This window comes from Daktulosphaira vitifoliae, unplaced genomic scaffold (assembly GCF_025091365.1).
Source record: "Daktulosphaira vitifoliae isolate Bord-2020 unplaced genomic scaffold, ASM2509136v1 Scaffold_2, whole genome shotgun sequence".
NCBI classification, from domain to species: domain Eukaryota; kingdom Metazoa; phylum Arthropoda; class Insecta; order Hemiptera; family Phylloxeridae; genus Daktulosphaira; species Daktulosphaira vitifoliae.
The window spans coordinates 16,529,582-16,545,348 of record NW_026099573.1 but is presented as its reverse complement, the minus strand read 5'-3'; the positions used below and the strand labels follow the sequence as shown (position 1 = coordinate 16,545,348).

General features: G+C 25.6%; 1 protein-coding gene across 1 annotated transcript in view; it reads right to left on the bottom strand.

Annotated features, from left to right (window-relative positions):
* LOC126898030 (uncharacterized) overlaps positions 1–12,992 on the bottom strand; it is a 15,988-nt gene extending 2,996 nt beyond the window's left edge. The window contains exons 1-3 of the mRNA XM_050671978.1: positions 12,709–12,992; positions 12,081–12,632; positions 10,740–11,036 (exon numbers count right to left, since the gene is read on the bottom strand). Coding sequence (XP_050527935.1) covers positions 10,740–11,036; positions 12,081–12,632; positions 12,709–12,992 — 1,133 coding nt within the window. The remainder of the gene's footprint in view (positions 1–10,739; positions 11,037–12,080; positions 12,633–12,708) is intronic.
* Between the last annotated feature and the right edge of the window lie 2,775 nt (positions 12,993–15,767).

Below are 15,767 nucleotides of genomic sequence, written 5' to 3'. Positions count from 1 at the left end.
ACTTTTTCTCAGCTCTCACTGGACCGATTTCTTTTAACAATACGTCAAAAGATCACAAATTGTATCTAGTTGAAGACATTACCCTTAAAAATTTAAAAATTTTCCCTCGTTCCCCGCAAATGGGGGAAATATCCAAAAAAATTACAAATTTAAAAATCGACAAATTTTGTCATTTTTATCACTTTTTTTTCTTAAATCTTCCATAACTTTTTCAAAAATCAACAAATCAACATCATTTTTTTTAAAACTAAAACCTTAGATATTTTCCTTTCATTTGACATAATTTTTATTAAAATTGGACAATTTCCCCTTATATAGGGGGCGTTCAAAACTTGAAACATTGTATAAAACATAGATCTTTTTCAACTTAACTTTTGAAAGTGTTCCGGAAATACTGCATCCTTTAAACATATATAAAATTAAAGCTTCTTTTATGTACTATAAATTAAAAAAAAAAAATTTGTCCCGACACCCTATATACTATGTGCAAATTGCTGTCGAAATTTAAAAAAAAATGTAATATTTGCGATAAAAATCACCTTTTATAACGATGTTTTTTGTACTTAAAACTGCCATAACTTTTTCAAATATTAACAAATCAAAATAATATTTTTTTATATTGAAACCTTAGGTAATTTCCTTTCGTTTGATATCATTTTTTTTGAAAATCTAACACTTATTCTGCTCACAAAGAGGATTTAAAATAGTAACTTTTTTACAAAAATTAACATATTCAACTTAATTTTTGAAAATGTTCCGGAAATACTGCGTCCTTTAAACATATATCAAATTAAAGCTTATTTTATAGTACATAAAAAAAAAAATTTGTCCCGACGACCTATCTTCTATGCGCAAATGGCTACCGTATTCAAAAATATGCTATTTTTCTATTAAAATTCTAGGTTTTGTATTTTATTTTATTTTGAAATATCTTATTAGGAGAATATATTGACTTTCATGAATATTATATAATTTAATTGACATAGAATAAAATTCATAAGACATAAGAAATTAAACTTATTAAATTTTTTTACTTTTTTNGACATAGAATAAAGTTCATAAGACATATGATATTATACTTAATAACTATTTTTACTTTTTTAAAGTCGAAAAAGTAATTTTTAAATTTGATTTAGCTTAAATAGACAATTTTATCAAGCAACAAAAATCAACGAATAGTTGCCGAATGGGTAACACCTTGATCTTTAACACCTAGGGTACGAGGTTCAAATCGGTTTGTGGCTTCTAAAATTTTGCATTTTTTTTTTGAGTTAGAATAGAATTTTCAAATCATTTGATATTTATCTCATTTAGATTCAATAATTTCAATAAATATAAAGGATCTTATCACTATAGTCTCCCCTCGTGAGAAGAAATTGATATTCATGTTAATATTATTTTACTATGTGGTTCTTTTTGTGGCTACGATTTATTTTGCCAACCCTCACTAGACCTACTTTTTTCAACGATACGTCAAATGATTCATTTAAGTTTATGATATTTAAGTTAATGATTAGTTTAAGTTATTACTCTTAAAAATCAAAAAAATATTCCTTATTCAAATAAAAAGTAGCTTAACTAGATTTGTCCATACAAACAATTAAAATCATTAATTTTTAATATTCTTAAATTATTTATTGTCGAATTAAATTTGATATGATAAAAGTATTCAACTACAAAAGTAAATAATTTTACTTTATAATTTATTAATTTTTTAACTCTATTTCTGTGTGCTACTACCAGTCTATAATATGCCAAATTTTTTAGTAATATGTTGCTATATAAATCATAAATTTAAAAAAAAAATGATTTTTAGTTTCACCTGAAGTTAACGATGGAGTTTTACAATTATAATTATATTTTTGATAATATGCTCAATTGAGTAAATCTTTTTAACTACTTTGGTTTGATTGGTTCATTTAATTAAAGTAAATTATTAAAATTAATTAAGTTCTGAATATTTCAATTGCAGAATTTTTTTAAACACCAAAAGTTATTAGGATATGATTACTATTCTTTCTATTTCAGTTATCTATTACGATAAAAATGTAAAAAAATCGAATTTTTCTGACAAATGTACTGTAATTAGTAATTATAAAATTTCCAGATTGCATATTAATCTTAAAAATTTCATTTTTTTCAATTTAATAATGTCAATTTCAAACTTGCAAGTTGAACTATAAGTTATGGTAACAAATTCATTTTTTAGCTTCGATGCGAAGCTGAGAAGGTATTTTTCATTAAAACTTTCACTTTAAAAGACAATAAAAAATAGGTTCAAAATGATTACCTTTAACATATTAAAAATCAAAATCAGTATTAATTTAATACAATTTTTTTTGTTCTTAATTATTTTTTTTTATATGTAAATACTTATTTTTTAATAATAAGTAATAATATTAAAACTTAGAAGTAATAGAAAAAGTTTAATTGCACATTTGAAAACATCACGAAAAGTTTATTTAGAAAAGTATATTTTTTTTCTGATGAAAGTTCCTTTTGTTTAGTGTATTTATTCATAAGTAACAAAATTTTTTTATTAAAAAGTATTGCATAAATTCCTTTAAATTTGTATACGCATTAAAAGTATATGAATATACAACTCCTTTTTATTTTTATAATATCTCCGTAAAAATTACAATATTATATTATTGAATACCACTTTCATACTCAATTTAATTACTGTAATTATTATGTATTCATATATTATAGTTATAAATCGGGGTAAAATTAAGGGAATAAGTGTTATTGTTGTTTTTGAAATAATCTACCAATTTCATTTTTTTCTATTTAATAATATTTATTTCAAACTTGCAAGTTGAGTTAAAAGTTATGGTAATAAATTCATTTTTTTTTTATTAAAACTTTCACTTTAAAGAACAAAAAGAAGTAGGTTCAAAATGATTACTTTTAACATATTAAAAATCAATAATAATTTGAAAATAATTAATTATAAAAATTATATAATATATAATTAAAATAATTACTAATCTGGATATAATTAAGGAAATAGGAGTTGATGTTGGGTTGGGTTGGTTACATTTTTAACTTTATAATGCTATAACTCATTGAAAAGTGTACGAATCAACACAATTTTTTTATGAGAAATAATATTTTTTAATAATCCCTTTTTCATTCGACATACTTTATCTTAATCAGGGTATTAATAAGAAACTAGCAGATAATGTAGCTTTTGTAATTATCCACCAATTTCTTAGAATTAAACACTATCTACTGATTTGCATCGAAGCGTTTCTTATGATAGTGATTTTAATCACTGTCAGATTAAATCTATACTGGACCCAACTATGCAACATCCCCACTATGCCGCGACCCCACTGTGCTGGGTTTTTTTTACTTAAAAGTGTCATACCTTTTTCAAAAATGAACATATCAATGTAATTCTTTTTTATATAGATGCATAATATCAATAACTTTCATTTGGTCTATTTTTTTTATAAATTTAACCCTTAAACTACCCACAAGAGGAGATTTAAAATGACAACTTTTTCACAAAATATTAATTTTTTCAACTTGATTTTTGAAAATGTTCTGGAAGGTCTGACACTTTTATATATATCTTAAATTAAAGCTAATGTAATGTACTTTATTATGCAAAAAAAAAAAATCGGACTTTATTTTATCTTCACGGTGAAAATGGCTACCAAATGCTAATATTGTGTGAAAATTTTCGATTTTGTATTTTACATTTTTAACTTTATTATGCTATAACTTTTTGAAAAATGTATGGATCATTACAATTTTTTTATGAGAAGTAGTATTTATATAGATCTTTCATTCGACATACTGTTTTTTTAAATCGGACCATTTCCCTAAATACAGGGGGGATTCAAAACATAAAAATGCATATAGAAAGTAGAACTTTTTCAACGTAACTTTTGAAAGTGTTCCGGAAGGTCTGACACTTTTATATATATCTTAAATTAAAGCTAATGTAATATACTTTATAATGGTAAAAAAAAATTTCGGACTTTATTTTATCTTCATGGTGAAAACAGACATTAAACTTAATAAAAAAAATACGATTTTTGTAAAAAAATTCTTTTTTATATTTTTAACTTTATAATGCTATAACTTCTTGAAAGATGTATGGATCAATATAATTCTTTTTTTTGTAGATGCATGATGTCTTTACCTATCATTTGGTATATATTTTTTTTATATGTGACCCTTTACTTGCCCACAGGGGGGATATAAAATGACAACTTTTTCACAAAATATTAATTTTTTCAACTTGATTTTTGAAAATGTTCCGGAAGGTCTAACACTTTTATATATATCTTAAATTAAAGCTTATGTAATTTACTTTATTATGCAAAAAAAAATTTTCGGACTTTATTTTATCTTCACGGTGAAAATGGCTACCAAATGTTATTATTGTGTGAAAATTCTCGATTTTATTTTTTACATTTTTAACTTTATAATGCTGACATATTGAAAAGTGTATGGATCAACATTATTTTTTTATGAGAAATAATATTTTTTAATAATTCCTTTTTCTTTTGACATAATTTATCTTAATTAGGATATTAATAATGAACTAGCAGATCATGTAGCTTTTGGAATAATCCACCAATTTTTTAAAATTAAACACTATCTAAAGATTTGCATCGAAGTGTTTTTTTTTATAGTGATTTTAATCACTGTCAGATATCATTGTACTTGATCCATCTATGCCACGTCACCACTGTGCCGCGACCCCCCCGTGCTGGGTTTTTTATTATCTATGCGGTTCTGTTTGTCTTGAAAAATGGAAGACGACAAAAAAAACTTTTTTACTGTTAACTAGATGGTAAACCTACTGCTGCTTCGTTTTATTGAGCTCAACGAGCAAAGTCGCCAAATATTGTGACAGATAAGGGTTGTCTTGCCGTTAACAGATTTTCCCTAACTTAATCTCGGGGAAGTAATGTCTGCGACTGACGAAGAATTAATAGCTAATCCGATGACGTGGCACATACTTTCTCGGGGATGGGAGATTGGAGTGCACCAATGTCAACCCAACGGATGATGGAAAAAACTAAGGCCAGAAGAAAGGCAGAGAAAGAGTATAGAGCCCAACAATATAGATTAGATGAACGTCATAAGCAATTTGAAACAATTACTGACCCCCCAAACGATCGAGAACCAACGCCCGCAGCCATGGAGGTAGACGAGGATTCTGTACTCAACGCACCGGCAATATGAATATCGGACTTCGGGCAAGAAGTCCAGGACTTAATTTCCTTTTCCTCTCCTCATAAAAACAATGACCCAGTCATTTAATCTTTCCCTTTTTTTTTTATTAACATTCAGTAAAAAATAAAAAAATAACAATAACAATATTTAAACCCCCTAAAATCACACCACTTAAAATATAACATTACAGTTCCTTTCTGTTATATATACCCGTAGAGCAAACAAACATTCAAGATCAGCTTTAAGTTCGACAAACTTGAATTATTGGTTAAAATGGCTGCGGTTCAATCGCATATACGTGTAAATGATGTCTGGGCGGGGGAGTATGACACGGTACTGTATTTTTCGCGATACGTTTAATACACAGTCACCTCGTCTCTTCCATTAGCCGCCTTATTACATCGTGAGCCCAGCCTAATTAGAGTACCCCCACTATCTATCAAGGGTGCAAAGTCTATCTACTGGAGCGCGGTCGACTACCGAGCGCCAGCGGTGAACGCTCTCTCTTGTTTTGACGTCCTACATAAATTTTTCCATCCGCCGTCTTCACGTGTTGTTCATTAAAAGTTACTTTTAAACATCTAAACTAAAATATTTAGTTGTATTATGTTTTTTATTTAAATTGTAAAATGTATAAATATATATATATATATATATATTAGTTTATTTAAATTTATATTTCTCTTTTTTTTCCTCTCGTCCAGTGCCATTGCACTGGTAATTTAGACATTTTTGTTCGTGTTTGTGTTGGATAGGCATTACGAGAGGGCGTTTTGCTACATTTTATTTTTATGACTGATAATGTCTCTCGCACTACCACCACCGGTTGTGTGAGCGATTCACTACGTTAGATGCTTACGTGCGTGATTCTTGTGAGTCGCCTAGTTATTATCGGCCCTTGTGTGACATTTTTTTGCGTTTTCGCTCCCATCCTAGTTCGTTTTGTTGTATGGCTCTACGGTGCATGCGAGCACGCAATTGTTAAAAACGCTTATATATCGCCTTTGCGATTGTCACACCTTTGTGCGTTATTTTTTTATCGCCCCTGCGATACGCTCATACACTTATACTCATAATATAGCGATACGCTTATACTATTCGTGACAATACATTTTGTCTGGTTCAATGATTATGCAAACGATTTCATTCGCATCAACCGTCATCATCAGTATAGATAAGTAGTTATTAATTATATTGTTTTGTCTTATTTTTATATTATTATTTGTTTTATTTGACGCATTATTGCATTAGCATTAAGGGCACCCCTACCCACATTGATATATATATATAATATTTTAGTTTATGTTAAAAATACAGTTTATTGTTTTATATTCTTTCAATACATTTACTCATTTATACAGTCCACTCCCTACTTCTTTCTCCTGCATGATATATATATTCCAGAAACGAACAGTAACTAACCCGCACATCATTACCGGGCGTTCCGTTCAAACAGTTTGTGTCACATATATTATATTTAAGAAAAAAACTTTTATTGACACTAGAATTATCCGTGTTAATTATTTAATTTGTAATTTATAAATAATTATAAATCCTAACATTAAAACATATTATGAACCTAATCTAAAATAATACTAAAACATCCTCGCTACTCTCCTAATTTAATATTTTATTACTACCAAATTTGAAATCACACTCCATCTTGGTCTTTTTTTTTATATATAAAACTTTAGCATACGTACGTTGAAATTTTATTTACGTGTAAGTAAATAGAAAAATGATAGTTATCATTTTTCTAAAAAGTGACCCAGTCATTGGACGTTATGAAATTCAGGTCATTATAACCACAAATTAAAATAAAATAAACTAGTCACGACCTTGTTGGTGGGATCAAGAATGCGATCCAGTACTCTTGATTTTATTATAGAAATTCCGTTAGAGGAAGAATTTTCGGCGAACAGTGAGTTTTAGCGACAAACATGTTTTCAGAACACAAAATTTAAAAAATGGATTGTTGAAATCGTGAAAATATATATAAGATAATAAGTAGCATAATTCATTCAAAATTATACTTTTTATCATCGAAAAAAAATAAACCAAAATATTGATTACTATTTATATATAACTGGTAGCAGATAAGAGAATATTACAATTAATGAATGGCTAGAAACCTATGATCGAATATCACAAAATACGAAATATTTTAGTTATATAAGTAGTCTAAATAAAATAATATCCATTAATGGAAACAAAACACCTCAATTTATTATCAGTTCTGGACCTGAATAAGTTCATTTAGGTTGCAATGCAGTCTAAAAATAAATATAATTTATACATTTGTCCAGCATTTCACATTATATAATTGTAATAGATTGTAGATCCTCATTGTGAAATTTAGTTAAAATTTTTATTAATTTCATTTTGTCAACTCATTTTTTTACAAGATGTTTGTGCTCAAATGTGTTGTATTTTTCACTAATTCCACACTTGGATTCAATAGTAAAATTAGAAATATTTTCTGATTTAAAAAAATTTTCATTATCTGTTTTATAAGGTAATTCAATTTTTCGTAAAATATAATTGCTATTGCCATCAATGCATATTCTATATTTTATAACAGTTTGTCGATAATTGATTGTTTGAGACTTTTTCAATATACAATGTTTGTATGCCTGTATCAAAAAAATATTAGTAAGTGTTACATAAAAATTAGATTAAAAAATTAAGCTCCTAAAAAAATCTTAATAATTTATTTGCTTAAATAATCTTGGTTCTTTTACCTTTTCATCATAACAATTTTTCAGTAAATTTATTGTTTGCGTAGAAATTTTTTTGGTATTGATTTCATTTCTATTTTCTATATTGTCGTCATCTAAAAATAGAATATAATATGATATTTGCTACTACAAACTTATTTGCTATTAACGATAAATATTTGTCTATTCTGGAATTGCGAAAAACATTGATTACCTTTAATTTATGAATTTTATCTATACAACTCAATAATAACATTATACAAAAATTTTATTATATTACATATAACATTTCTTTTTTTGCGTGATGCACTTTCTATTGTTTATTGTATTTTACGTGTACCTATTATTGTATGTAATTTTGATGCTTAATGTCTGCAATCGTATCGTTAATAGCAGTGTATATTTCTTCAATACTTGGGACAAACAACATAAAACATAGACGATTACAGAAAAAATATTGATTTTATTTATTTAAATTATCTTAAATTGTATTGACAACAGCTATATTATTATTGGTTGAATTTTCTGTATGTTAAAAAAGTTGATTAATATTTGGTACATCAAGCACAAAGAAGTGCTTGCATTCTAGAACTAACACCAAAAAGCGTTAAGACGGTGACTGAATAGTCCACTGCACCATACCATATCCCCTGCTCAGTTATTATAATACATGAAACCTCAATTATTTCTTTTTTCAAGAGATATATTGAGACCAAATGTCAAAAATTTCATAAATTAACGCCAATTATATTATTATTAATTAATTATAAAAAAGTCAAAATCGTCATTTTGTCCTAGATATGGCGCATGATGAATTTTTTCATGGGAAAAGTTTATTTACCATAGTTTAATTTAGGTTATCTAATGACCCCTAAAGTAATGCTCCTGGATATTATTGTGATTAAATTTTTCAGTTACTGAGTTAGTTCAACTAATTATAAGCAAATTATTTTACACAGAGTGAACATTTTTTTAAATAATTATTAATTTTTTAGACTACGTTTAAAGTATATTTTTATGATTTATAAAATAATATTACGATTACGATTGATCACTAATAAGAATAAAAATGAAAAAAAATGTATGTTTTATTTGGGAATGTAGTTTAGTAGGTAAATAGGTTGGATACAGCTTGTACTGATGTACAAATACTACGATTTCATTCAATGTCGGTTTTATGTATTAAAATGTTTAAAATTCAATGTGTACTTACCCTGTTAATTGTCATCGACCTACAAAATTTTTTTTGTAAAAAAAAATCTAAACAATGGCTATTTTGAAATTTGAAAAAATAAAATAAAATTGTTTTTTGTTTATTTATTTTCTAGTAATAAATAATGTAATCATAAAATCATTTTGTCACAAAAGCCAATTAGCCCCATTCTACCCTAAGAATAAAATTTTTATCAAATTAAAATATGGATTCCCAATAAAATTAAAGTTAGTCCTGAAGGGATGAAAACTAGTGTTATCACGTAATATCAAAAGTTTTTGTATCAAAACATTTTTCTCATTTTGAAAATTAAAAATTTTTAATAGCTTCTGAAAAAGTATTATTTGCTTAGCCTTATAAATAAAGTAAATTATAAAGTATATGATATTCCCACGTTAGGAGAATGTTTTAATAAATATATAATAATAACTGTATGATATAATTATATAATAGTATGCAATCCTAAAATTTATTTGTAAAGCATACAGTTTAAAAAAAAATAGATACTTAGAAAAATGAAATTATGTAGAAAATTTAATTAAAATTATAGAAAGTAAAAAGAAATTCATCGAAAATTCGTAATTAATGTTTGAAAATGTCAAATGTTCTAACAAGGGTAAATCATGGTGACGGGATCATCGATTTTCATAAAAGTTACATGAATAAAAAGTTACACTTCTTTTTAATATTTTACCAATACCCCCTCAAACGAAGAAAAACGACTTCTATATAATAAATATCGTACAAATATTATTTAAAAATAAAATGATATCAAAAATATTTTTCAGTTTTAAATTAATATTTTTAATATAATTTTCACTTAATATAAAACGACTTTGAAAATATAAACTAATGTAAATAGACCTTTTTATCTCACAGCAAGCGTAGAAATCTATTACCGAATTGATTACGTGGGAATTGAACTTTATTTTCTATCACTTCAGACACTTGCGTAACTAACGCGGTTATAAATGTCTTTGCTTTCTGGGAGATAAAAAGGACTCTTTACGTAAGTTTAAACTTTAAAAGTTGTTGGTCTTCGTTTAAGGGGGTATTGGAAAAAAATTCGTAAAAAGTGTAATTATATGTTCAATGTAAAAATATATTCATACGACTTTAATGAAAATTTTGATCCTATCACTGTAACCTCCTCTTGTCAGCGTCTAAAAATTAAAAAGCTTATAAATATTTTACGTATTCATAGTTTCAACTATGTTTATGTTTAAATTGCCAAAATTTTATTGACCCGCTATTTTATATGAAAAATGTTTGTTTAAAAAAACAAATGATATTTTATTAAAACATTTGACATTTTCACTCTTAAAATATACTCAGGTGATAATAGGTTATTATGTATGTTATGTAGTATAATTTTTAAAATTCTACCATAATTTTTAGTAATTTCTTTTTCATCTATTTTAAAATAATCTTCATTATTTTTTTCATGCTTAACATAATGCTGACTAGGATTGGATAAAGTTCGACTTTTTAAAATCATCCTATATTCATTGGTTTTCTCTTTAAACAAATTTTTATCTGTATTTTCTATATTTTTTGATATTATTCTATTTTTTATTTTTTCTTCGATATTTTGTGACTTGGTCATATACTTGTTAAAATATTCTGTTTCGCCTAATCTATTTAATGTAAGAATATTTGATTCTTTTTGAACATTTTTCTTATTGTTAGACTTCGTACTATGTATATCAGGTTTGTTATTAATTATCTCTTCACCATGAGTTTCTTTTGAATTTATTCCACCAAACATATCGGGATTATTTACACTTAAGTCATTCATTTTATTTTCTTTAGCCGTAAGATTTTTTTCACCATTTTCGCCTATTTTGTTTGTATTTATCTCTTCGCCATCAATTTCTACAGTCATAAGATTTTTATTATCAACCTTACTGGATTTACTTTCATTTATATTTTCATTATTGCTTTTTAAAATGTTGAATTCTGATTTAATAACTTTAAGTTCGGTAATGTCCACATCTTGACCAGAAATTATTTTTGTATTTTCTTCTGTTCTTCCGAATTTCTCTTGCATGATATCGTTTAAGTCTCGATCATTAATTATATATTTATTATTTGGGTTTTTTTTATTATTTGCCTTGTAAAAATCATCATTAATACCTATTTTTTTTCTTTTGTTTTTTATAATTGTATTAGATAATTGACTATCGGATGTCTGGTTATTATTAAATTTCCTTTTGTTTGTTAAAGGTTTTTTAATTATATTTTTGTCGATATTGATAGGAATTCTTTTTATTCCTTTTAAATTTTTAGAATTCGATTTTTTTTTATTATCTTTCATGTTTGTGATTTTAGGACTACTAGTTTTCTTTTTATTTCTGTTCGACTTCTGATCCTTCGAATTTCTATTATTTAATATAAAACGAGCATATTTTAGATAAGAATTACTCTTTGAAATTTTTTTCTTTGTGTCAATTATTTGAGTTTTCTCATTAATATTCTTTTTAGCTATTAAAAAATTATTATTTTGTTTTTGCATTATGTTCTTATTATTCCTAGATCTAATTTTAGACGATAATTGTCGAGAACTTAATAAAAATTCATAAGATATAGTTTTTTGTTTTGTAAGGGATTTATTGTTTAAGTTGGACTGTTTTGAATTCATTCTATGATATAAATCTTTAAATTCTTTATTCTTTTTTTTAATCTTACATTGTCGAGAATTCTTTATTTTATCAATTGAATATTTAAATTTCAAAGCATATGAATTGGAACTATGTGTATTCTTTATTCTCAATTTTTTATTTGCATAATTATTAAAACTATTAATTTCATAATCTTCTGGTTTTTTATTTACTTTCATATTATTAGAAACATTTTTGGTATTAGGCTCTATAAATTTTTTTTTGTAAATTTCTTTCTTCTTATATTTCAAATTACTATGATCAGAATTATTATTTTTATTTTTATTTAAGTTCAAATTCTTATCATTTAATTCTCCAATAAGTTTTTTGAAGTTTTCTTTTTTAGACACTTTTAATAAGCCATTATGAATTAGACGCTCTGACGTGTTAACTATATTTTTACCTTTTTTTGAATAATACAAATTTCTTTTAGTGAGAACTTGAAATTTAGCTTTACTTTTTTTGTTTTGATCATCAAACTGTTTTTTTTCTTTGACATCTGAGCAAATTTGATTGATTGGTTTTTCTAGCCAAGGGGTTAATGCGTTTGCTAAGTAAACTTGTACATGCTGTAGTTTATTCTTAGGAGAAGTTATCGAAGTCTGCTCTCCTGTAATCCTGTTTAATCTTTTTAATGTTAATGTTGAAATATGTTTACTTCTTAATGTTTGATAGCTACTAATATCTTTTGTGATAATTTTCATTAATGTGTACGTCAATGTAATAGTAAATCGTTGTTTCCACGTTGAAGATTCACATTCTGGTTTAAGGTTTTTGAAAATAAGACAGAGAATATCAAGTTCACTGGCTTTATTTTGAAATTTAGACTTGACAGATAATAAACTGTAATGCATTAGTCCAAAAAATTAAACATTTATATAACAAGTTAAATTAAAAGCATTTGTTTAAATATAATTACTCGGTAATTTGGCTGTATACGTTTTTATCAACAATTTTTTTATTTTTTTCCTCCGAACATTTTCTGAAGTCAGATTCGTTTTTGCGATCACCCACATAAATGTATCCTTTTGGGATGGATAACAATTGTTGGTGTTCAAATCGGATCAAACAATCTCGATTAATTGTTGGCTGTTTACATATCTTGTGGTAACAAGGAGCATTGCAATTACGAGGATTGGTTTCACGAAGTTTTCTATCGCAAGAGTTAACAATGGTAAAGTCTCTCCATGTAGAAATTGTCATTATTCCAATTTTTTATTGCAATAAATTACTATTCATGGTTATCAGCATAAACCCTATATTATAGTATGTTAATACATTTTATGAGTTATTAAAATATGTGTTACTAAGCGTGTCAGATTAGCCAGGAAAAATATTGTTTTTATATTGTTTTCTTAAAAAAAAAAAATGGGTCATTTCATTATTATTTATGAAAAAGTTAACAAAATATATATATATTTATAATTTATAATATTTTTATTAATTATTCCGGGAAATGACCTAAAGGATTCATTTTAGTTCAAAGTGGAATATAAGATAAGAATACAAATTTAGTAATCACATACAGCAGCACATCCTAGCAAGGGATGACAATGATAAATTTATGTATCAAAAATATCGATATTTTAAAACAATGTGGCAACTTTTTTGTATCAAACAAGAAATATCAGATATTAAATATTAAATATCAGATGAAAAATAAGTTATTTATAATTTTTTGATAAAATCAGTTTCAATAAAAATAGAATGGAATTATTTTGTTATCAATCAGGCGGGTTTACTTATATTTGTGTTTATTTATACTCTTAATTCTAAATTTTAATATTTTCAAAGATAGACAAGTTAATGGAAAAAATTTATTCAAGTTTAGTTAAGTTAAGTATGATCTATGTCGATAAATTAACGGTTAAAAGTTAACAAAACCCAGCCCAGTGGGGTCGCGGCATAGTGGGGACGTTGCATAGATGGGTCCAGTATAGATTTAATCTGACAATGGTTAAAATCATTATCATAAGAAACGCTTCGATGCAAATCTGTAGATAGTGTTTAATTCTAAAAAATTGATGAATAATTACAAAAGCAACATCAACTTCTACTTCCTTAATTATACTCAGATTAGTAATTCTTTTAATTATAAATTATATAATTTTTAAAATTAATTGTTTACAAATTATTATTGATTTTGATTTTTAATATGTTAAAAGTAATCATTTACTTTTCTTTGTCCTTTAAAGTGAAAGTTTTAATAAAAAAAAATTAATTTATTCCTATAACTTTTAGCTCAACTTGCAAGTTTGAAATTGACATTATTAAATAGAAAAAAATGAAATTGTTAAGATTAATATGCAATCAGGAAATTTTATAATTACTATTTACAATACATTTATCAGAGAAGTTTGATTTTTCTTACATTTTTATTGTAATAGATCACTTAAATAAAAATCATAGTAATCATTTCTAATTAACTTTTGGCGTTTAAAAAGATTCTACAGTGGAAATATTCAGAATTTAACTAATTTTAATGATTATATATCTAAAAAAACCAATAAAAAAAAAGTTGTTAAAAAGATTTACTCAATGGAGCGTATTATAAAATTTTATTATAATTGTAAAAATCCATCTTTAAATTCAGGTGAAACTAAAAATCATTTTTCTTTTAAATTTATGATTTATATAACAACATGTTACAAAAAAATTTGGAATATTATAGACTGGTAGTAGCACACACAAATAGAGTTAAAAAATTAACGAATTACAATGTAAAATTATTTACTTTTATAGTTGAATACTTTTATGGTTAAACTACTTTTTATTTGAATAACGAATATTTTTTCAATTTTTAAGAGTAATAACTTAAACTAAATACAAATTGTAATCATTTGACGTATCGTTGAAAAAAATAGGTCTAGTGAGTGTTGACAAAATAAATCGTAGCCACAAAATGAACCACATAGTAAAATAATATTAATATGAATATAAATTTCTTCTCACGAGGGGAGACTATAGTGATGGGATCCTTTATATTTATTGAAGTTATTGAATCTAAATGAGATAAATATCAAATGATTTAAAAATTTTATTCTAACTTAAAAAAAAAATGCAAAATATTAATAGCCACAGACGGATATAAATCTCGTACCCTTAGCGTAAAAGACACAAGTGTTACCGACTCGGGAACTGTTCGTTGCTTTCGTCACATGATAAAATTGGCTATTTTAGCCAACTCAAATTTAAAAATTACTTTTGTAACTTTAATAAAGTAAAAAATTTTAATAAGTTTAATTTCTTATGTCTTATGAACTTTATTCTATGTCAATTAAATTATATAATATTCATGAAAGTCAGTGTATTCCCCTAATAAGATATTTTAAAATAAGATAAATTTGCACATAGAAGATACGGTGTCGGGACAAATTTTTTTTTTCATTTTATATTACATNTTTGCACATAGAAGATACGGTGTCGGGACAAATTTTTTTTTTCATTTTATATTACATAAACTAAGCTTTAATTTGGTATATGTTTAAAGGACACAGTATTTCTGGAACATTTTAAAAATTAAGTTTAAAAAGTTAGTTTTTGTAAAAAAGTTGCTATTTTAAATCCCCACCAGTGAGCAGGTTCAGTGTTAAATGTTCAAAAAAATGATATCAAATGAAAGGGAAAAATCTAAAGTTTTAGTATAAAAAAAATTATGTTGATTTGTTGATTTTTGAAAAAAGTTATGGAAGTTTTAAGAAAAAAAAGTGAAAAAAATGACAAAATTTACCGATTTTTAAAATTGTAATTTTTTGGAAATTTCCCACATTTGCGGGGAACGATGGAAAATTTTCAATTTTTGAGGGTAATGTATTCGACTAGATACGATTTGTGATTTTTTGACATATCGTTGAAAGAAATCGGTCCAGTGAAAGCTGAGAAAAAGTAGTGACAGACACAAAAAAAAACGGTAGCACAGTGGGGTCGAGGCACAGTGTGGACGAGGCATAGATGGGACAAGTATAGATGATATCTGAC